General features: G+C 48.1%; 1 protein-coding gene across 1 annotated transcript; it reads right to left on the reverse strand.

The window, feature by feature from the left end:
• Positions 1-1,041: 1,041 nt before the first annotated feature.
• SRPRA (SRP receptor subunit alpha) lies at positions 1,042-24,614 on the reverse strand. Its single transcript, XM_090027237.1, has 14 exons — positions 24,413-24,614; positions 21,808-21,891; positions 18,377-18,540; positions 16,355-16,515; positions 15,085-15,250; positions 13,516-13,669; positions 12,645-12,754; positions 11,808-11,926; positions 10,208-10,294; positions 7,824-7,996; positions 5,211-5,424; positions 4,916-5,079; positions 4,650-4,748; positions 1,042-2,620 (listed from the first exon to the last, which is right to left on the reverse strand). The coding sequence occupies exons 1-14, from the start codon at positions 24,536-24,538 to the stop codon at positions 2,492-2,494; spliced, it is 1,950 nt and encodes a 649-aa protein (XP_089883363.1). The 5' UTR covers positions 24,539-24,614; the 3' UTR covers positions 1,042-2,491.
• Between the last annotated feature and the right edge of the window lie 121 nt (positions 24,615-24,735).

The following is a 24,735-nucleotide window of genomic DNA, read 5'->3' on the forward strand; positions in this document are numbered from 1 at the left end:
GAGGGACCCCACTGGTCACAGGGCCACCACGATGAGTGACTGCCATCAATCACAACCCTCTGGGTCCGACCACGGAGCCAATTTCCCAGCCAGCGGATCGTGGTGGAGCCAAGGCCACAACTGGCCAGTTTGGCCAAGAGGTGATCATGGGATACCAGACCAAAAGCTTTTTTGAAGTCAAGATACATGACATCAATCTCTTCTCCCTTGTCCAGGTGATAGGTCACCTGGTCATAGAAGGAAATGAGATTGGTCAAACAAGACCTACCCGCAACAAACCCGTGCTGGCTGTCCCTTAGAATGTTAGCCTGGGCCAGTCCCTCAAGGATGGCCTCCTTAATAAACTTTTCTAAGATCTTCCCCAGGATAGAAGTCAGGCTAATGGGCCTGTAGTTAGCCGGATCCACTCTCCTCCCTTTCTTGAAGATCGGCACCACATTGGCCTTCTTCCAGTCTTCGGGCACTACACCAGAGCACCAGGAGTTTTCAAAGATCCGTGCCAGGGGCTGGGCTATGATGCTCGCCAGCTCCTTGAGTACCCTGGGGTGCAGATTGTCAGGGCCAGCTGACTTGAAGGTATCCAGCTTCTCAAGGTGTTCCTTCATGAGGTCAGCATTTATGGGTTGGACTATGCTCATTAAGATGGAGGCTTCCAGCTAACTTCTACTCAGCCAATTTCCTACTTTGACTTTACACAGGGTGCAGCACCTGAGCATCCACCTGATAGCAGGATGAGTTGAGGCCCAGCTGGTTCCTCCTGAGCAACTGCAAAGACCTCTGTTTCACACTATGTATTTTCTATTCTGACTATATGTTGAAGCTGTATTAAAAGCCTGTTCACTTATCTGTGTTGGCTGGTACTTTGTTTGATGAGGGTGAGGGACTAGTTGAAACTGTATACACCCTGCAGATTGCTGAATGTAAAAAAAAAAAAAAAAAAAAATGTAGCAAGTTATATGCTTCTTGTCCACCAATTCCCAGTCTTTGTCCTGTTGAGAGGGCATGCTAAGCCTGTCCCAGGGAAGTTCTGTGCACAGAAAACAAATTTATGAAATTTATTTATATAAATTATCTCTCTCAGCAGACAGCATTCAATTTATTGCACTATAGCACATCTGCAGTACAGAGCTACAAGACATCTTAAGAGTTTTGTATTATTCAATGTAGCACTTTAGACCAGGCTCAAGAGGCACTCTAAAGGGAAGGGGAAAGGGTGCAGGAAAGCAGCAAGCAGCCACCACTGTCATTTAGATGTTTCTTGTCATTAGCTGGCCTTTTTGAGGCAGAAGCTAATGGTGCTGACAGCTTCCATCTGCCTTGGTCTCCAGGTGATTAGGAGGCATCCCCCCTAGGCAGCCAGAGCCAGTACTGGTAGAAAACCAGCTTCTATAAGAGGAGAGAGGGGGATCTTGCAGTACAAATCAGATGTATCCCTCTAAAGCAGTCCAGCTTACCTACTACAATCCAGGCAATGTTTCTTCACTGTGGGCAGAAGTGCAGTTCACAGTTCCAGCCCGCAAGTCTCCTGGATCAGAGATGCTCAGACCATGCTGAAAGGCTGCTCACTGGGAGCTGCAGTATCAGAGCCACACTGACTCCTCAGGCTCCTGCCACTTTTACATAGCATCTGGATAGCTCTGCTTTAGGAATCCCATGATAATGGAAACAAGGGACCTTAAGGCAACTTCAGCAACTCCCCTATAGCCCCTGCTTGACAAGCATAGGGGCAGATTTAGAATTTTTGGTTTAGCAACTTTGGTGAGCTGCCATAGTCCAAACTAGCAGCAAGTATTAATCAGGGTGGATGCACTAAAACCGTCACTAAGTAGCATCTATCCCTGCTCTACTGAATGTCCAAAGCAAGCCACTTGCCCATGCCAATTAGCCTAGAACTGTCTTATGAGCAACTCACTCATGCCCCTGATGAGCCCAGTGCTACCTACAAGATCCAGACTGGCTCACAGGATCAAGAATACTTTTAAACAACCTAAACTGAACAGTCCATAGATGCTTTGTTAGTGACAGAGCAGCCCCAAAGGCTGCGAGTCCTTAAGTCACCACTCACACTGTATGAACAATACAAAGCTCTGGTTCCAGCCTCTGTGAAGGCTGAGTCACTTAGACAGAATAAAGAAATCTAGGAGAAAGGGCTTTGCTGGTGGACAGCCACAGAGATAGTCTGGTTAAAGAGCTCCAGCAGGAGACACATCCTCTCCAAAAAATAAGTTGTATATCCAGTAACCATGGAGGAAGCACGTAGCCAACTGGAGTAAGCACAACATGATTAAAGGCAGCCACCTCCTCCAAAGTTTAAAATCATGCACTGGGGAGCACAATGAGAGATTATTCACAGGCAAGTAGTGGATTTGGCAACTCCTTGCTCTGTGATCCCTTCATTCTGTCTTGCACTACACTGAAAAGACTAGTCAGTCACATGGTAAAGCACGTTCTGAGATATCTGCAAACAGCGATTTGGTGCAATAATTGGTTTTTAGGCCTTCATGAGAGCTGCAACCACAGCCTTGGCATTAAGGCTACGCAGATCACAGTAGGTCTGTCCAGTACCAACAAATACAATGGGCTTGCTTGTGATGTAAGTCATGGAGATTGCGGCTCCCACCTGCAGAAAAGAACACAGCCATTAGATGGGGTGAAGAGAGGAAACAGAAGTACTTTTAAAAGGAAATACTCCAACCTTCACCTTGGCCTTTTGTGTCTGTGTGTGTGTGATGGAAGACAAGCTCTAGAAACTCCATCACCTACAAGGAAGAAGCTATGGTTATCCTCTCACAGCTGGACAAATATCTTTAGGAAGGCCAGGTCTCCACTGAGGCAGATTCCATTTAATTTCCAATGGAAAGAAAAGTGCCAGTGTGATGCTGCACAACCAGCTGAACTGAAGCAGGGTCTAGGCAAATTGGATTTATAAGCAGGGGATGGCTTGCGACTACTGAATCTACCACTTTGGCCTATGGCAGTTTAAAAAGTGTAACTCAGTAGGTCCATTTAGCCTTTTTTTTGTTTTGCTTTTTAAAATTTTTTACGGATTTGAATACTATTCCTTATATAGACACAGCTATCTGAAGGAGCTAGACAGTTGATAGCAGTAGAACTGCCGTAAGCACCTCCACAGTCCTTCACTGATGAGTACTATCAAAGCTACAACAGTAACAAACTTCTTCGTGCTCGTCAGGCTGTAAAGCAACCCCTTTGTCTTACTAGAACACAGCTAGTCTGTTGACACTAGTAGCTGATTTAGCAGGTAGCAGTGTCAAGATGTCAGAATGATAGTAAGCTGGGCAGCAGCATGGTGGGGGCAAAATTTCTCCTCAATGTTTGGATGGCTGGATAGGACAACACTAAAGTGAACAGCATCTCTAGCCAGGGAGCAGCACTGTGCCACAACAGCAGGGTTCATGCCTTTGAAACTCATCATCATTAGGTAACAGACTGTGCCAAAAGGCTCAAGCTGGACAGGGGCAATTTGCAGTGACAAGCTCCACTATGACCATATGCCTTCACCTCCAAAATGCAAGGATGACATGAAGTTCAGTGCAAACTGAAAGGAGAAAGGCAGCTGCTAATGTAGCTCTAACTGCACTGCCAAGACTAAGCCATGCTGCAATAACGCTTCTCAAGGAGGCAGTGGGCTTTAAGCAGTGACTGAGCCATCACTTCCTACTCCCCACAATTTATGCCTTTCAAGGACCCATTGCAGGCTCCTAATTCCCTACTTTGAGCAGCAGGAGTCAAGGTTCCCAATCCCACACTGGAAAGGTGATGTTCACTTGTCAGAAGAAGGAAAAGAAACCCCCAAAACACAGATCTGCCTGAATCAGCAGCTTTTGAAGTTCAAAACTGAACATCAGCAACATCCTGGAAGAACAGTGACTGCCTTTCCAGGCCACCTGCTGACAGCTGCCTTGTCACTAGGCCAGTAACACTAGCAAAATAGGCAGCCGGTGTTTACATTCTAAGCTGGTTCCAGCTAATAAGAAATATCTGAACCAGAAGTCCTTGGGGCAAATGCAAAACTAGAAAGTGCAATTGAACAGTCTAGTACGGGCCCCTGCAAGGCAGCCACCTGCTCCAAAAGTGCTGCTACTCACAGCTACACATTTTTGTACTTTATGAACTTTGACTGCTGAGCTCAGTTTCCCTTTTATGGTTTTCTAACAAAAGCCATGTCAACTAATGTTACAGCCACACAAGAGATTTCCTTTGGATATCGGATTTGTAGTAGCTTCCCCTTGTAGTCCTCTTGGGACCTGCTTATTACAGACTTAAGAGCTCTCTACATAGCCATAAGAATAGCCTTTCAAACATTTAACCTCTAGCAAAGGTTCAGAACAACACAGATCCTATCTTCCTGCTGCACCAATGCAATTCTATCCAGAAAGCTTTTTATAGCTATTTCCCGCACTCCTCTCCCCACTCCCCAAACAACAGTGCAAAGTTGATACTTCTCTTCAGAACAACCTAACTAAGTTGATTCTGTTTGAATAGTGAACTGGGGAAAGGCATCAAATGAAGACACCCTATTACAGTTAGTTTCTCTCCAACTTCAGCATGCTTCAGCATGAGGATCTGTGCAGGACATTACAAACTCCAGCAGTGAGAAAATGAGAACTCTTCATCCTGCATCTTACCTTGTCATCAATGGTATCAAATTTGGTGAGCACAATTCCATCGATGAGACGTGGTGTCTGGGCCATGGAGTAATCAGCCAAGGCTTTGTTAAACTTCACCTGGTGAAAAAGGAAAAGAGCCACGGAATAAGTCAACCTTGGTCCTAAGACACCCATCACTGGCATCAAAGCATATCCAAAATGTGCATAGGCTTTCACCAGGGGGGTAGCTGCTCCCCTGGAAGAACTGTAGTTTCAGAAGTTAAAAAAAAAAATCACAAACTAACCAGCTGATCAACAGCCTCATTTCCCACCAGGGCTTCCCCAACGAAGAGAACCAGGTCAGGGGTGTTGACTGCAATGAGTTTAGCCAGGGCGGTCATCAAGGGGGCGTTGTCTTGCATACGGCCAGCAGTGTCCACCAAGACCACATCAAAACCCTGGTTACGTGCTGGAAGAGAAGGGTCATTAGTCAGATCAATTCAGACCCAGATACAGCACCTCAAGCTACTACCACTCAGAGTGTCTAGGATTTCCCCGGTGTTTATCCTCTCACTACCATGGAGAGGACAACAGGCTCACCATAAGAAATGGCCTCCATGGCAATGCCGGCAGCATCCTTCCCATAGCCCTTCTCATAGAGCTGGACCATGATGCGCCCACTATGGCTTTCCGGGGGATGCAGAGCATTCAGGCGGCGAGTGTGAGTGCGCAGCTGCTCCACAGCTCCAGCGCGGAATGTATCACAGGCGGCAATGAGGACACTGAAGCCATTTTCAATCAGCCAGAACGAGATCTGAGGAGGGAGGAGAAAGTCCCATTACCATCCTCTGTCTGACCCCAGTTGCTCTTCTCTGCTCAGCATCCAGCCCAACATGCCCCAGCAGAGCACTCTGCTGCTTCCACCCTTTGGTCCCACTTTTCTACCTAAACCCTCATTTAAGCACCTCATTCCAAGGCTGTTATGTCAAAAAGTAGCATGACATGCAGCCAAGCCAAAGCCTCCTGGAAATACACAGTAGGATGGCAATGACCCTCACCTGAAACTGGCTCTCAATGTTCTGTTCACATGGGGTGTGCCCCACTGCGGTCCCACAGCCCCCCAGTTCCTCCACAGAACACTTGACACATCCCATCCAGGCAGTGACCATGATTTAGGACTCAGAAATTCCAAGACCCCAATCATAATGGGACCCAGGTTTCTGGGTAGCATCAAGCTCTGTCTGTAGTAACCAGCACCTGACATGCTCAGAAGACCTTCCGTCTAATAATGCCAGACTCTACAGCCGTCAGGTACCTGCTTTGGCTCAGGCACAGACAGGAGATGCCCTAAATACACAGGGTGACCTGGAGAGAAGCTCTGTCCTACACAGAGATATCGTTACTACCATGTAGGTAGCACTGGGGGACCATGCAGAAATGGCATTTTTCAGGAGCAACCAGGGAAGAGAAAAGCTTAACACGTCCACCCCAGGAGGCAGGTTAGCATCTAAATGTGGGCAAATAGAGTCAGGGAAGAAGAGTGCCCTGAAAAAGGCCCTACAGGAAGTCTATGGCAGACCCTGGAGTTCTGTGCTGTAACCAGTAGAACATCTTTCCTTCCTAATGTATGGGACAGGGTGGAAAAAGATCAGGACAGCAGGATATACACTGTGCCCCACATGCAGCAGCTTTAGGGGAACATCCTCATTGCAGTGGGAGGTGTGATCTGCAGTACATGCAAGTACACAGCACACGCTTCCTGGGTCCAAGGCAGGCCTGTATTCAGACAGCTTGCAAAGGCTTCAGCACTGTCAGTATTTGAGCTAGCCAGAGGACAGCTTGCACAGGTATACGTACCAGGCTGCAGTCTCACAGCCAATTGCAGTGTAGGCTGCAGCAACATTACTGTCAGGACCACGCGCTTCAATAGGGAAGAGCTAGCGACTCAGATGAGCAGTTGTAGAGCCTGCAAGCATTATCCAAACATGAGCCCAAAAGGATGTCCTATGTCCCAGGCTTTCAGGTAGCAGCACCTCCTAAGGAGGGATGCAAGCAGAACAGACACTGGAAAAGCATCATAAAGAAGCATCCTTGCAACAGCAGCCTCTTGGTCTCTGTTCAAGCTGTTTTTGTGTTGCCTTGACCTGCAGAGCAGGACCTGAGCTGTGCCTTTAACAGCACTATTCCCTTTACAACGTCAAACCTTCTATTTGCATACAATGCAGTGAAAGACTGACCAGCACAACACAGGACTTGGATCTGTAATGTCATCTTCCCTGGCTTCCCCTCCAGGTTCTCCCTTTGTCCGAGCCCTGGTATTTAAAGGACAATGCACTTTACAAAGCTGACTAGTATTTCAAAAGATCTGGCAGAAGTTCTTTTAAATAACACAGCCTGATTTGAGCAAGGGCTCTCTCTTCTCCCCTCACAAGGATCTACTCAACATGGGAGCAGAGTACAGAGCACAGTTCTCCCCTGCAGCAACACTCAACAATGAGAGTCTATGCCAGTGGTTTTCAACCTTTTCATCTGTGGACCCTAAAACTTTTTAAATGGAGGTACAAACCCCTTTGAATTGTAAGTGTGGGTATTCACAGACTTTTGACTGATCATAGTCATCTTAAATCTGTACAGAGGGAAGTGGGGGCAGATTGAGGCAGAGGGAGAAAAAATTATTTGGGGGCGCACCTCCCCAGCAGGTAAGTCCCACCTGGCCAGAGCCCCACTCAACTTAACCCTGCTCCTGCCTCTATGGTTCTGGCCCTCACCGTGAGGTCCTTGATCTAGCCCCTGCCCCTTCCCTCCCCCATGGACTGACCTGCTGAGCTGCGGTGCACATGTGCGGGCACTCAGCCCCACCATCTCAGCTTCGGATCAACTCCAAGAGGCTCCGAGATCTACCAGTGGATTGAGATCCACTGGTTGGTGACCACTGCTTTAGACAGTCTGCAGAGTATAGACTACAGGTTGAAAACAACTGCTTTATGACTTGGGACAATGGACTGCCCAGCAGTACCACAAAGCTATTCTCTGGCTAGTTCAAATGCTGACAGTGCTGAAGACTATGCAAGCTGTCTTAATATAGGTCTGCCTTGGACCCAGGAAGTGTGTGCTGTGGGCTTACAGCTGTCACAGGGGACGGTGTTTCCCACAGCAGGAAAGTGTCTCCACGACTAGTGCAAAATGCGAGCACTCATGCAGGCTGCACCCTACCTTGGCCAGGTTGGTTGACTTTCCCACCCCGTTGACCCCACAGAAAGTGACAACATAAGGCCGATGATGGCGCTGGGCGTCCATAACATCACGCAGGATGTCCACACGGCGCTGCGGTTGCAGGATCTGCACCAAGGCCTCCTGAAGGGCCTGTTTCACTGTTGAAGTCACGGCTGGGAAAGGAGGTAGAAGTGGAACCAGTCAGCAACTGATCCAGGCTGGGTAATTGGAGCACTGCCTCTCCTTCCCACAGTGTCTTGGAGCATGTCAAGTACAACCTGCGCTGCCTCAAGCTGGGTGTCGTAACCTGGCAGATCCCTTTCCCATGCACCGAGTCCCAAGACACTTGACTACTAAGGACTAGGCCAGGGACAGGCAAAATATGGCCTGCAGGGGCAGCCTGGACCATGCCACATATCACAGAATCATAGGACCAGAAGGGACGTGCAGGAAGTTACTGGGCTTAGACAAGCTCACTGCAACTGCACCACCTCTTATGTCCAGCCTGAATTTACCTTCTATTAGCTTATGCCCATTTGTCCTAGTCATTCTGACGTGCCTTCCTGAAGAGCCACTCCCCCAGATCTTGATGCTTACACCCCTGACATACTTGGCTATCAAGTCACCTCTCAGCCTGAACAGGCCCAGTTCCCAGAGTCTTTCTTCATAGGGCCTATCCTCTATGCCTCTAATCATAAGGGTGGTCCTTCTTTGTACCCACTCCAGCTTATCCACATCCTGGATGGACAGCCCTGCTGCACCCAGGCACACAGAGAGGCAGGGGCAGCAGGGTGGCCAGGCTCAGCTTCACAGCAGCCCCTGTAGTGATGACTCACTCTGTCCAGCTGCTGCTGTCAGTCTTGCCTGCAACTACTACTGGGGGTGTCAGAGGGAGCAAACAGGGTCTCTGGCTTGGGACCCCTGCAGGCACGGTGCAGTCAGCCAGGTGGATGGGATGGGGCCGCAGGTGGGTGGGGAGCAGCCTCCAGGAGCAGGATGGGTGGTCAGGAGCTGAGGCCAGGAGTGCAGGGTAGTACCAGGGCTGGACCCTGGCCTGGATCCACAGCAGATCTACATTCTGCTCCCTGCACATCTCTGCCCATGGAACCTGCACCCAAAGGGATGTGCAGAAGCAGACTGCGACTGTCCCGGGCTCTGGGCCCCAGCCCCACGCTGTCACGGCCCTGCGATCCAAGCTTGCTCACCCATACCACTCCTGGATATCACTTACCACAGCTTAGTAACCCTCCAGCCCAAAAAATTGCCCACCCCTGGACTAGGCTAAGCAAGCAGGCCTGTGTGAAGCAGCTAGTATTTGCTTTGGATTCGGATTCTGCTGATTCGGGGACAGCGATTCAATGATTCAAATCACTGTCCCAAATCGATCCAGGCAAATCTGATTTGGAGATCTGGGCAGCGGAATCTCTGAATCACTCCAGCCAGGCCCATCCCCCGCCTGCTCTCCCAGCCCTGCAATGGCTGCCCAGCCCATCTCAGCTCCCAGTACTTTGGGGGGAAAAAGCGAAAAAAAAAGCCCAGACTCACCAGATGCTGCCGGGTGGGGGGGGTGGTGATCCCTGCTGCCCCACACTGCTCTTCCACGAGCCACCCAAAGCCCCAAGGCTGCTGCAGGAGCTGGTGAGTCCTGGGGCTTTTTCGGGTTTTTTTTTTTTTCTTAAAGGGCCAGAGCTGGGATGGGCAGGGCATCTGTGGGGGTCTGGGAGAGGGGTAGGGGTGCTTGTGACAGAACCCCCCATGCATTGTGGGGCAGTGGGGATTGCCCCCCACCTGGCAGCATCCAGTGAGTCGGGGCTTTTTTTCTTTTTTTTTAAAGGGTGGGGAGCTGGGGTGGGCAAGGCAGCCACCGGGGGGGGGGGGCAGGCAGGAGTGCCCCCATTGTCCCCTCCCCCGCTCCCTCTTCCCCACCCTCCAGCCCCTACTTACCAGCACCAGCTCCCTGCTGCAGCCAGCAGGGACTGCCCAAATCATCAAAGCTCTCCAATTTTTTTTCCAAAGATTTGGAGAGCTCCGAATCAATTCAGTTCAGATTTGGTGATTTGGCCACCAAATCGGGCCAAATCTCCTCAGATCCTGATTCGATTCAGAAGCTTCACACAGCCCTATAAGCAAGGACAAAAACCTTTCTCAAACAGCGGGTAGGTTGGAATGAACCAGAGTACCATGCCCACTTGGAGAGCAGAGTGCCCAAGCAGAAGAGCACTAGCAGCAGCAGTCTACAGAGACTTGCATGCTTTGTGTCACCTGTGAGGGAAGAGAAACTCAGAGGGAAAGGACAGAACAAGATAGCACTACAGACACTTCAGCGAACAGAGCAGATATTCAGTTCACAGCAGCTCCCCAGACAGTGGCATCACAGCACTTACTGGTGAATGTCCCCATCACTTTCCCCTCCAGTTTCTTGGCAACTGATTCACACAGCTGAACGGCAATGTCTGCAGCCACATTCTTTGCTTTGGGTAAAAAGTAAAGGGAGGGGGGTTAGTGCTGCAGGTTAAATTCCAGGGGCTTAGAGTCAGGATTCCCACAGGGACACTGAAGAAAGCTTCAATAACCACCCAGCTCCATGGAAAATTGGCCACAACGACATTCTAATCCTATTGCTTCCAGTACTGCCCAGCCTTTTCTGCTATGAGGGCAAATGGCCTTGAGGAGAGTAGGCAACACTCTGGTCTCATCAACCCACAGCTCAGCAGCACAAATGCTTGATCTTGGGGTGGGAAACCTAAATCGGGTACTGCTCTGGGGGAGATCAGGGCAGAAAGTCATTGTCTGTCCCCCTGGGACCATGCAAATCCCGTTTATGGCTGATGAGGTCTCCCCGCAACATTCAGCTCCCAAGTAATTCCAACCACCTGGGCCACTCCAACCTGTCCATTCATTCAGAGGCCCCTCAGGGCCTCACCAAAAGTTAGCTTGTGGAAACAAGGACTTTGTCCTACCCACTTCTCTCAGGGATCAGCAAAAGCTCAAAAATCATGGATGCTACCCCTTCCTGGGCCATTCCCAAGGATACAGTACGCAGGATACAGGTCTGGCCATTCAGAATGAAAGGGGCTAAGTCACTGCCTTAGTAAAAATACTAACATTTTCAAAAAGGTGACATCCACCATTCTTCATCCCATCACCCACACTGCCCCAGCAGCACTCAAGTGAGGACAAAGTCAATTAATGCAGAAACAGTAGGATCTATACTGAACTGTTCAGAGACTAGCACACACCCTTACAGCCCAGATATTCCATGAGCAATTAGTTTTAGAACTGGACATTGTACAAGACGGGATTATCCAGACAGGTATGAGACTATTGCGGCTTTCTGTTGAGTGTGATACCACAGCTACAGCTAGTCATCCTTAATACACTCAATCCCTATACAAATATTCCCAAGAGCAATTACTATCACTAGTCCAAAGATAGGATGTCTATTTAGGAGTCACTAAATTGAACCACAGATTTAAAACCAGTAACATCTCCCAGAGAAGTTCAAAAGGGACTACTGCTCATGATGTATGAGGTACATAATCCAAAACCCCTTCTCCATTAGCCCCATTGTGCTCCAGCACTAAGCATAAAGACACAGCAGAACACATGCTATGGAAACAGGATAAGCAATTTCTGCAGTACAGTTTACAGCCAGCATGTAGGCCATACCTGAACTCCAGACTCCATTATGGAGAAGGTGCTATAAGAGGTAACACTGGGAGAGAAGAATGAGAAGGGCCAGAAATAACTGGACCAGCAACTGTTCCATGATCACTGGCTGAGAGGGTTAATTCAGAGCACAGCAACTGAGGTAAGCTACATTCCAGCAGCTTCACTGCATGGAAGGATCACCCTAGATTAATACAACTGAAGAACTAGAGAGAGTGGAATACAGGCCCGGAGATACAACAAGCCCGTCCCAGGTATCAATAGCACAGGGCAGGGTCCTGGTTCATAAGAATAATAGAGACATTCCAAACTTACCAATCAGATGATCCTTCATCTTCTCCAAAACAGAGTCCATATCCTCTCTGGTTAAGTTTTTAGAACCCACCAAGCCTTTCAGCATCCCGAACATGCCTCCCAAGCCACCCTTCTTAGCACTGGGGGAAGGAGAGTTTTGTTACATATTAAAGTCAAAGGGAAAGGCGAAGAGTAGCAGCTAGATGCAGGGAAGTACTGGAAGTGCTCTTACAATTCCCCACCATTCTCACACATATTCCACTGCACTATTGCCCAGGTGTGCCACACATAAGATTAACAGGCTGTGGTTTCAAAGTGAAGGTCAGGGTGCTCCAGGATTGACTGGCTAACAACAGGGTTGTGTAAATCAGCAACCTGCAGGCAGCGCTGGGACACAGCTGCACAGCCAATCCAAACTATTCTGTACATAACTTGTGTACAAATCAGGTGCAAATTGCAAACCTTGTATGGATTTGCTTAGTTACTTTGTGCAGACAGGTATCAAAGACTTACCAGGAGGGAATCAAAGGACCTATTGTGAAGTGGTGGCTGGTTCGTTCAGTTAAAGTAGGACAGCAGCCTAAAGAAATGGAATGGCCACCCAGAAGGGCTCACTTATTTCTCATGAGTGCAGAGCATGGGATGAAATTTAAAGCAGGTCAAAACAGTATTAGGATAATGAAGTACACTGAGAGACATTACTGCCTCCCAGCACTAGGACTGAAGGCACAGGGAAGTAGTAATTAATTTCCAATTTGAGGTGTTCTGTGCAAGTTAAGACTAGCCACATTGGAGGAAAAGTTGTAGAAGAGAAAGCAAGGTGACTGTGTGGTTAGAGAGGGCTACAGGAGGCCTCACCCTGGTTTTGAAGGGTTCTGAGCAACCTTCTCCTCTTCAGGTTCCTCTTCATCACTCTCATATTCAAGATCATAGAGGCGACCAGGCTCCCGATTCCGATCTCCAAGGGCCTAGAAAGGGGAATGTTAGGGGGTGTGGAGAATCAGTAACTGGCACATGATCCCCACTTTAAGCCTGTCATTGCTCACTGCTGCGGCAGCCTATCAAGGTATAAACAGCAGAATTAACTTTTGCGCAGGTCTTGCCAAACTCTGCTGTTTAAGATATTGTGAACAAACCTGGTGTTAAATGAAGGCAAACGACTAAAAAAATATTTTGCCCACAAGTGGCAGCTGCAGCGTCCTGAAGGAGTTTTATTAACATGATCTAGTCATCACAGCACCTGAGCTAAGTGAGGATTTCCCTTTTCAGAGGTGGCTGAAACTTCTTCAAAAAATCAGTGACAAAGATGGGAACAGAATCAGATCACAGCCCCCTGCTCTATCTATCATACTACCTCCAGTGATCAAGGTTAGCTCCCTAGCAGTCTTCTATCAGTCTCCTCCAAAACACTCTGGTACAGGCAGGGGATCTAATCCTAGTCTTCCCAAGTAAAGATCCCTCTAGATCTGCATCAGCATTGATGTGTGGAGTTTGAAAAGCACCAAGTAACAGATAGCCCTGCAACTTTCTACAACCCAGCAGAGCCTGAGCAAACCCTTAACTGTATACCAGAGACTTTGGCTTGACCAGCCACTGCTCACAGCTTTATTCAACTGTGTATACTCTCACCCTGCAGGGGCTTGGATTCTCAGGATGTCCACAGCAGATCCAAGACCACAATACTCCAAGGTCACACTCTCTCAGAGGAAGGGGAATGTAAGGACCTTACCATATCAGGGTCAAACTCCTCAGTAGGGCCAGTCTCTGTGTTTCCATTGGTAGTGGAGTTACTGTAATCAAGTACTTTGGCATTGGAGTTCCCCAGATCCCACACACGGGGTTTCTTCCCCTTCTCTTTTTGAGTCTCAGGCTTTGGGGACTTGCTGGAAAGAGAACAGAAATTATAAAAGCAAGCTTTACAGTAACAACAACAATTGCATTCTGACCTTGGGAAAGAGGGACCTCCCTGGCACCTGGAATACATTTACATAGGATTTGCCAGCTGGATCAAGTCACTAAGTTTATCAGCTCATCTGTGGTGGCCAATACGTGATAAGCCTTCCATAATACCCCTAGTCAGCAGTGAAAGAACTCTTTTCTTGTTCCACTGATCAGCGAGAGACAAGCTGATAGCACCTTTTTAAGCTAGGGTTACAGCAGGAAAATACTGGCAACAAATAAATGTGTTAAAAGGCTTGTAATTTTAAAAGCCTAATGGTTAGAAAGATGGGAGATTAAAGATAAGCACTGAAAAAAGAAGCGTATCACAGAAGTCATCCAAACAGCCCCAACTCTGATCCTGCACTGAGCTTGGCAGTGACCCAACTGCTTTAAAAAACCCAAAAACAAACCAATAAAAAAAGCCTTTTCACTGGCACCTGGAATGGTCATCTCACTGTGGTGCCCTTTGTTTCCACCACACAAATCCCATCACTGAGGGGCTTGTATCTGCACTGAAGGTAATTCTGGGACCAATACTATTTCCTTGGAGAGACATATGCCACCAGGGAGCAGGTGTAGATAATTCCTTCAGTGTCACAGACTGAACAAGTGCTTCCCTCTCTCTTCTCCATGAACAACACATAGCCCTAAATAAACCAAAAGCAATAGGAGCAATTTAGTGTTCATCACCACATCAACAGAAATGTGTGGGAGTCCAGGAAGACGCTTTGTTTTTCCCAGTCTGACAAGCAGGGATCTGGATTTTCTCCTTCTCACACCACACTGGGGTTTTAAACACTGATTTTGGAATTTTTAAACAGAGAAAAACAGGACCCCTGCTGCTGAGCTGTCCAAGGGCCACTTCAGAGGATATCCCGGTTCTGCCGAAGTCAAATGGTAAATTTCTATCAACTTCACTCTAGCCAAAATTTCACCCTCTCTTTAAGCTGCTGAGGGATTGTACCAAATCACTCAAGGAGCTTATAGGTGCCTTTCTCCATATTTCCAGCAAACTCAAGAAAAACCCAGTTTCACTTGCTGGAGAGCCAACGCTCAGCATAAGGCTTGTTCCTGAGAGCTCCAAAGTACCCCCAAAGGAAGAGTAAAGTAGTTCAGAGCATAAACACAAGCTGCACCCTGGACAAAGTGGGATACCACTGCACAGGATAAGGCAAGCTACAGCCTACTTGTCCAGTAACAGGTGGACAAAGACTGGGTCAAAGGCAGAAAGTAGTCATGACTTGTGTGTCTGCTCATGGGAAAATACTCCCCAAGCAGAGCTCTGGCCCCTATAACCCTCCATTCCCTCCCCTCCCCCCAACCTACAGGCACACCCAGATATACCACCCTCACTCACCTGGACTTCTCTCCTCCTTTCATATGTCTCTTGAAGAATTCCTCCCGGTTCTTTTGCAGGATTTCATCCTTGGTCAGTTCCTCCCTGTCCCCAGCTGATGTAGGAGGGTTCTGCTTTGCAACTGGGGCTGCTTTACTGGGGACTGCAGCAGCCTCAGTTCCTGAAGCTGGGTTAAAAAAAGGGGCCCTCATCAGAATGTTCACAAATAGGTGATCAAAGAGAAACTGACTATGTAAGCACTTAAAGGGCAAGGGCAATTTCCTTCTGGGATACCCTGAAACATCAGCTAAGCCAGGCAAAACATTCTGCTCTCTCCCAGGACTTGCACTGTTATTACAGGACTACTCTCAAGGAGGTCATCTTCTGCAATCTTTAGATTCCTGCTCAAGCAAGGAAAGAAGAGAGGCACATGAATATCATGGCTGAGTTGGCACTTCCCAAGGACCCTTAACTTCTGGAGTTCCTTGATACAAGTATTACACTCCATAGGCATCAATTCCCCCAGTTCCCAGATTTGTCTCAGTCACCTTGAACAAGTGGCACTTTTCTGCCCACAGGCTGATAGTTTTCAACAGTGTTCTTATGCTAGGGTGACCTCAAACAGACAGTTGACACTAGTCCCTAAAAGGAATCAAACCAAAAGTAAACTGCAGGCTGGAACTCTGCAGTTAATACTGAACTCACGGGTGGAAGCCAGAGCAGTAAGAAGGCTCCTGATAGCAATGTTTGTTATCATCTGAACAAGGGGTAGGCAAGCCCCAGCACACGTGCCAGTGTGGCACGCAAGGGCTTTTTGCTTGGTGCACACACCTCAGGGAAGGGGGCAGGGCTGCACTGCCACAAGGAGTGAGCCCCTCACAGTTCCCCTGCCACACCAACATCTTACAAGTCAAGGCTGCAGGTGCTTTTGGCACTCTGCCCAAAAATGCTGCCAACCCTGATCTAAAAAATGTATTTTATGAAAACAATCCAGTATTACAGTAACCAAGTCTGGCCTAATCTTCACATGGGTATTTGAAGGCAGACATCCAAATCACCTAGTCCCATGGGCAAAAGTCAATATGTGCACAGCACCTCTAAGTCAGGCCACTTTTGTCTAGGTCCTTAAACCTGGAAAATTTAGGCACCCAAATTGCAAAATTTGAGCCCAAAGGATACTAATAATCAGATGCGCCTATAGACAAGCATGTGCTGATTTAGTGCCACTGAAGGCTAGGGGACACATACCCTACCTGGATTATTGATTCCAGCATGTATTACATCTACTTACCATCCTTTTTTGAACCTTTGTTCTTCTTGTTCTTGGTTTTCTCCTTTGGTTTCTCCCCCCGGATTTCTATCATGGACTTGACAGTCTTCTGAGACTTCACAGACTGTTCAAACGTCTTCATGACAGGCGGAGCTCGCACTTTGCTGCTCTCCTCTGCATCCCTGAGGAAAGAGGAATGGGGTTATTGACTTGGAAATGCAGCTCTGGCCTGAGATTCACTACCACACCATGACAACAGTTAGGGCAACAGCTACCTCCTATTCTGTATCCCATACCATGTCATAAAGCCTCCCAGATCTGTGTTTGTCTCACTCCAGTCTGGACTCTTGAAAACCCCATCTCTCTTTTACTGTGCCTTGCCTCTGAACTACACAAAGTAGTCTGTCATATCCAGCCAGCCAGATGCTGAAGCTCTGGAAAAGCCAATAAACCTCTAATCTAGAGCACCTGGGAATCCAAACAGGCTATGTGCTCCATCACAGAACAAAAGCACAAAACAGCTGAAGACCAAGAAGTACTTCAAGAGATGGGACCCAATGGCACTTTTTACCAGTACAGATGGGGCTCATGAATAAAAGAGACTGCTCTCCCACGAGCCTGCCCATGATTATGGAGTGAACTCACAGGAACCGAGGACCATCACAAACCTCCCCATTGTCCTCCAGAGGGGAAGTACACCATCAGACCTATCTTCACTAACAAGGCATTCCTGTCTCAGAGCTGTGATCTTCACTCTGCTGGACATGGCCAGGGATCAGGTACAACAGCCTCAGTACTTGGGACTTTTCAAAGCAAGTAAAATGCTAGATGCTCTACAAATATAGACCCCATTTAAGGCCAAAGGAATGGGCAGTATGCTTTTTTGGCTTATGTTTTAAAACAATCAATCAATCCAGAACCAGAAACAGATAACAAAAGAACCCAGCTAAATGCTTCACATTTACTTTGGTAAACAGGGTCTTGATAACCTCATCTGAGACTGAACAGACTTCCTGCTTGCCATAGCATTAGCAGTAAATCACTGACTGCCCACTTTGTGTGACCCTTCATCTAGTGATCTCCATTTCCACAGATTGCTGAGGTCAAGCAGTTTGGAAAGTGTTTAAAGGCATCATGTCTAAAACAGCAGTGACGTATATAATTAAAGATATTGGGGATGGAGGTTTGCTCTCAAGAGTGAAGACTGATACCCCCAACCCCTAAAAAAAGAGAGAGACGTCATATATTATCTGGTTTATCCCGTCATCCCTCTCCCCCCAACGCACACACCTATTCCAAGGCAGATTTACATATACCTGCTGAAGAAGTGTACCCTTAAAGTGTAGCTTATGTTTCATGTCCAGTCAGTGGTAGGGCATCTACCCTCAAGTCTCACTACCACTCTTTGGTCTGGGCCCCTACTGGCATATTCATGAACAGCCAGCAGGAGGAAAGAAACAGCTCAGTTTCTAGTGCTCACTACTTTCTAAACTGAACAAAGGTAGGATCCTTGCCCCGGCAATTCTGTGGTGATCTCTGCATACCACCAGTCCAGAGAAAGGGGACATAGGAAACAGGCTGGTTGATGCAACAAAGCTTTTTTGAGGATCTTGGATGCTTTGAATGTCTGGGTCCAGATATTTCTTCCACGAAAACAGCTGTACTGGAAATCCTGTGACATTGCAGCCACCTCTGAGCTATACAGTCAAATCAGGGAGCTCTCACTGATGTGATTCAGAGGATTTCCAACAGCACATTAGAGACTTGATTAGGCAAAGAAGTTTTGGACACTGTGACATTGTTTGGTATTGCTCAGTGAGAGCAACATAAATCAACTGCAGTGCAGATTTACCCCTAGTCCACCCAGTGCCAATTAAACAATACTCTGTATTGGAAGGTAACCAGTAAGAATGAGAGCCCACACTAACATGAGCATATAGGCAGGGCTACATATACCTCCACTGGCCATGTCTTAATATCAGGCCTTCAAGGAATAGTGTTAAACATACACAAACATAACCGTAGTGAAAATGATCTACTTACTGGAGAAGGTGTAAAAAATCCTCTTTAAAATCAAAGGTGCCATTGAGGAGCCCCAGAGTGCCTTTCTGCTGGAATTCATTGCGATATTTGTCTCTGAACTCCTTATGGACATCATCTATCAACTTATCTACATAGGTTAGAGTCAGGATCTTCTGAAAACCAACCTGCAAAGAGAAGAGAAAGTTTGTCTGCTTTCTCAACAATAGAGATATACATATTATTAGCTAAAAGGAACCTACACTTCAAGACAAGATTCTAATGGTCATAGAATCATATAAAGTTAGGGTTGGAAGGGATCTCAGGAGGTCATCTAGTCCGACCTCCTGTTCAAAGCAGTATCAGCCCCAACTAAACTCTAGCCAGGACTTTGTTGAACTGGGCCTTAAAAGCCTCCAAGAATGGAGATTCTACCACCCTTCTGGGTAACCTGCTCCAATCCTTCACCATCCTCCTATTAAGTTTTTCCTAATATCCAACCAAAACTTCCCTTCCTGCAACTTGAGACTGTTGCTCCTTACTCTGTCATCTGCCATCACTGAAAACAGTTTAGCTCCATCTTCTTTTGAACCCTGCTTCAGGTACTTGAAAGCTGCTATCAAATCCCCTCTCAGTCTTCCCTTCTGCAGACTAAATACACCCAGTTTCCCCTCAGACTTTCCTCAGAAGTTGTGTCCCAACCCTCAAATCATTTTCACTGCCCTCCACTGGACTCTCTCCAATTTTCCAATTTGTCCAACTCCTCTCGGGTGGGGGGGGGGGGGCGGGACACGACACGACAGTGTACTCCAGATGCAGCCTCACCAGCGCTGAACAGAGAGGAATAATCACTTCCCTTGATCTGCTGGCAATACTCCTAGTAATGCAGCCCAGGATGCTGTTAACTTTCTTGGCAACAGAGGCACACTGTTGGCTCAGCTTGGGGTCCACTGTAACCCCCGATTACACCTCATTAGCAAGAAGAGCAAATTAATCTCTCATATGGGAAAAATGATAGCTGCATATGCATATGCAAATGTTTTAAGTTAAAACATAATCATATTTCTGCCTTAAACTCTGCACCTGTTGAAGATGACACTAACTGAAAGAGCACAAAAAGTCTTAATTCCACCCCAACCCAGGCAGTGTCCACATGAGCACGGATGCCTGTTCTCCCCCAGGGACAAGAAGCAGCGGCATACCATGTGCCGCAGCTGCTTGTCCTCAGGGAACACCTGGGTCATGTGCCCTCTGGCGTGCAGCAGGTTACCCCAGGTAAGGAAGGGGAGGCTGGGGCCAGTGACTATGCTGGCTCCAGCAGCCTTACCTGGAGTCCTGGGGGCCTTGGGGAGCTGTAGCTGCGGCGATCCTGCCGCTCAGAGCCTTGCAGTGCAGAGAATACTTGAATGTGCAGTGTGTGGTGCTGCAGACAAGTCTGCGGTGCCACATACTGCACAGCTGCACTCGTCTGGACATGGCCACAGGGTACAAACATGCTGGCAATTCAAATATCTTAATGGAGGCAGAGACTTCAAATTGCTTAGTCACTGTAAATATTGGAAACCACTACGCCCTCCAACACTACGTGAACCATACCCAACCGTGCCCCCAAGATGCAGTCACTGGCCAGATTCAGCTAGCACCATTTTACCCCTAAAGCCGTTCAGAAGTTGTTTTGAGTTTACAGCTACAATACAGCACATGTGTAGGGCTCCATGACTAATCACCTTTAAGTTGGGATCTCTCTACCCACTGAACTGGGCCCCAGGTTTAAAACATGCTGAGGGACGTTGGGGAAGACTACTTCATAATTCTTAGGTGCACTCTTTGGAAGCACTGCCCACCACACGAGGCTGGAACTGGCCAAGGATCCCCACACAGAGCTAGCACTTCCTCCAGATTAAATGTGTAAGAACTGCATTCAAAGTGATCTTCTGGGGGTACCTGACTGATATGGAATTGGCTTTTGATCCCCAAGACAAGAAAAACTGAAACAGCTCAAAAGCAACAGATGCAACAATGAACACATGCCAAGGATGTCAATCTGCCGCTCTGCACCCCTTGGCTATCCTCACCACACTTACTTAAGCCAAACACTAAGAACCAAAAAAATAAACTAAAAGAAATCTGCTCCCCAATGTATACGAGGCTGCTGACCTCTCACCCAGGCCAAGTACAGCATGATGTCAGGGCGCAAAAACTTAGCACCTGCACCATTGCTCAAGCCTCCAAACAGAGTCCCTTCACAACAAAAGTGAAGGGCTGGGGGTAATTAGGGACTGAGACACACTCAGAGCACCTTAAAGATGAAACCAGGTCCAGAGAAGTATTGGGAGTTCAATGCCATTGACTTCATGACTTATATCAAGATTTCACCCAAGGTTTCTTTTCAATACTACAAATCCCAGACATTGGAGAGAACTATGTGCTCTCAGCCAGACCTTACTTAACAGGATTTTCCAGTTACTCCTGGAAAACAGACAACCACCCACACAAAAAGATGCCATCTCACTGCCCTGTACTGCCATGGTTCCAAGGTCCACTCACCAGTAAATTAGAAAGCTTTCCTTTCCCAGAAAATAGGCCAAGATAACCAACCTCTAAATGTTATTACACATTTCTAGCCATTACTGATGATGGGCATAATTGTCCAAGACACAAGCAACATGCAACGGATGCAATGTTGCATTGCCAAATCTGCAGACAGAGACTGCTGTGCCTTGGCTATTGCTTAGTTTTAACAAGCAGGGTTTGAAATTGTCAGTACAGGTCAGTCTCCCTCCTGCCTTCAGCATTTTAAGAGGTGCAAGGGAATAGGACACCAGCCTAGTCAGTGTTCTTGAGAGGACAATAAAACATCCGCTACAGGGGAAACAGACTCCTATTCTCTCCCTTGCAAAAACAGGGAGTTCAGGAAAGTGTAATAGGCAAAGCCTCTCCCCACCTCAGCAGGATCCTAGGAAAGAAAGGTTTGGGGTTTTTTTTCCCTTTCTCTGCCTGCCACCAGCTGCTAGAAATGAGTTCTCTGGTTTATCACACTCTCAAGTCAAGATAAGATCCTGGAAAGGGGAGCTTCCGTGCTGGTAAGAATGCAAGCTCTTGCCTTTCACAGCATGCTGCCCTTGAACCTCACTAGTGGCTCCTGTATTTTTTTTATTCAACCTGTGGTTGGTAGATATGAAGCAAGAGCAATGCTCGGAACAGAAAGTGGAACAGCATTTTTCAGCCACGTGAAGCATTCAGAGTTTGAGATGTGACAACAATGTCTCTTCAAAACCTTACCATAACTAACTGGCTCTGGAATCTTTTGCAAGAGGGAAGAATATTTTTAGGAGTGGTATCCTTTCAGTGGACAAACTGCAGTGGGAATCAATTTTAGACAAGTTTTCAAGCATATTCTTCAGGCAAAAAAACAATGCTATCCATTTCCCCAAAGCACCAGTAAAGACACTTACCACAAACACAAGCTCAAATTGATTATCCAGTTTGTATTTAAGTGTAAGAGCTTCATGGTTAAAAGAGTTGTTGCCACCTCGCTCCTATAAAAAGAGAAAAAAAAAGCAATGAAACCACCAAAGAACAGCTGTATGCACTTCACCTTTAGTTTGGGCCATGTGACTCTTACCACAGCCAGGTCTCTTTCAGTGAGAATCACCTCTCAACATGTTTTTTGCAAGCATAGAATCATAGAAAATTACAGCTGGAAGGGATCTCAGGAGGTCATCTAGTCCAGCCCCCTGCTCAAAGCAGGCCCATCCTCAACCAGATCATCCCAGCCAAAGTCTTAAAACGTCTTTGTTGAGCTATGTCTTAAAATGTCCAGGGATGCAGCTTCCACCATCTCTCTGGGTAACCTGTTCCAAGGTTTTACTACCCTCCTAGTGAGAAAATTCTTCCTAATATCTAACCTAAACTTCCCTTGATGCAACTTGAGCCTATCACTCCTTGTTCTGTTCACCCATTGTTCCTTGTTCTCTGACACTCTTTACCAACTAGGTTGACATTGTATACCTTGGGTTCCATAAAGCCTTTGACCTGAGATCTCACGGTGGTCTCGCAAAAGAATTGAAGGATTGCAGGCTTAACTGCAAGACAGTTAGGTGGGTGTGAAGCTGGCTGTAGGACCAGGGAGTCTTAATGAATGGGAACCGCGCTGTCCTGGCAAGAAGTGGCCAGTGGTGTCTGCAGAGGTCAGTGCTTGGTCCAGTATTTTTCAACATCTTTATCAATGATTTAGATGTGGGGGGTGAAGAGCTCACTGGCCAAGTTAGCAGATGACACCAAGTTATGGGAAAAGGTGGTCATGCTTCAAGATAGGCTACAGACGCATGAGGACCTAGACAGGCTAGCAAGCTGGGCGAGTCAGAACCAGATGAAGTTCAAACGTTGAGAAGTGTAAAGTGCTCCATCTGGGGATGAACAACCCCCTACACACCTACAGGGTTGGCTGTGCCAAACTGACCAGAACCACAAACGAAAGGGATCTAGGGGTAATAATAGACCACAGTATGAATATGAGCTGCCAGTGAGATGTTGTAACCAACAGGACAAATAATACCTTGGCATGCATCAACTGATGCATCTCCAGCAAAACCAAGGAAGTGATTCGTCCACTCTGCTTGGCACTAGTGAGACCATAGCTGGAGTACTGCATCCAGTTCTGGGCACCACACTTTCCCAAGGGTGTGGTAAAACATGACAGAGTCCAGAGAAAGGCCACCTGTATGATTAGACACTTGCAAGGCAAGCCATACAAAGAAAGACTGGGGGACCTACGACTCTTCAGCCCGAAAAAGAGAAGGCTGAGAGGGGACTTGGTAGCAGCTTACTACTACATCAAGGGTGTACATCAAGAGCTGGGTAAACAGCTGTTGACCAGGGCACCTTTGGGGAAAACTAGGAGTAATGATCACAAACTCCTGGAAGACTGTTTCAGGCTCAACATTAGGAAAAACTTCTTCATAGTTAAAGCATCCAGACTGTGGAATAAGCTCCCTCCAGAGGTGGTGCAATCACCTACCCTGGAAATCTTCAAAAGGAGACTAGACAGTCACCTTGCTGGGGTCACCTGACCCACAGTTACCTTTCACTGCTTGGTGCAGAGCGCTGCACCGGATGATCTTCCAAGGTCCCTTCCAGCCCTACAATGTAAGAATCTGTGAACTAGTTCCTGGAGTCTCACGGGCCTTGTCTGTTCCTCATTACCTAAATGACTGCTGGCCTAGTACACACAGCATCTCAAGGCAAAAAAGGACAACAGATAGTGTGAAACCATCTCTACTGATGCCCCCTTGTACCTGCCTTCTTGGATAGATGGATCTGGTGGAGGATATGAAAAGAATGATCCATCAGACAGTCAGCTCTGTCACATGTGCTTAACTCAAGTATTTGGACAGACCACACTTTAGAATAAAGCAGTCCCTAAAACATTCAAAACGGTAAGAAGTGTGTGTGAACACTGAGTCTTTTCACTCATCTTGGGTCAAGACAGAAGCAGCCTGCTCCTATTATAACTGTGGAGCCACAGACAAGCACCTGCGCCCCAGCCCAGCGCGACCGCCACCGCTCTCCACGCGCCTGCTGGCAAGAGCCCCTCTGGAAGCAGGTGCCGGGAGCATGACTCATGCCCGAAGGGTTTCAGTTCTCAACACTTTGAGACCCGAGACCCCCGCCCAGCCTCGAGGCCCCTCAGACGATGCCACCTCACTTTCTGACTGGAGGAAAATGCTCGAGCAGCTCTTCTGCCGCAAAGACCTCAGAGGCAGCCCGGCGGGGCCATGTTTTTGAGGCTGTAGATTCCCAGCAGCCCACGAATCCCCAGAGACACTCGGTGCCCGGCCCTTTGCGCCCAACAACCACATGAGCCCGGGCCGGGCCGCTCCCCCGCCGGGCTCCCGGACTGAGCGTCGCGTGGCGTGGTGTGGCGTGGACTGAGATCTCCCCCCTACCCCCGAAACGAGCTGCACCCCCGTGTCCCGTCACACCGCGGCGTCACGCAAACACGCGACACGTCACGGGCGGAGAGCGGCAGGCAGTTGCGGCGGCGGGCGCGGGGCTCACCTGCAGCAGCACGGAGCGGATGAGCGCGTTGACGGGCGCGGTGCAGGCGCCGGCGGGGCCGCGCACGCCTTGGAAGCACCAGAGCACCAGGCCGCCCTTGCTGAAGATAGTGAAGAAGTCGAGCATGGCGGCGGCGCCCGGCTGGGGAACCAGCCCGCCAGCCTCGGCACACGTCACAGCCGCTCGCGGCCCCGCTTCCGCCGGAAACACCACAACCCCGGGCACGACTCGGGGGCAGGGGGCGGAGCAGGATGGAGGCGGCGATTGGTCCGGTCGGCGGAAGCGGCTAGGCACGCCGATGACGTCACGCTGTTTCTATTGGC

The sequence above is a fragment of the Crocodylus siamensis genome, chromosome 14, assembly GCF_052110815.1.
Source record: "Crocodylus siamensis isolate JL-2025a chromosome 14, ASM5211081v1, whole genome shotgun sequence".
Taxonomy (NCBI): Eukaryota; Metazoa; Chordata; order Crocodylia; family Crocodylidae; genus Crocodylus; species Crocodylus siamensis.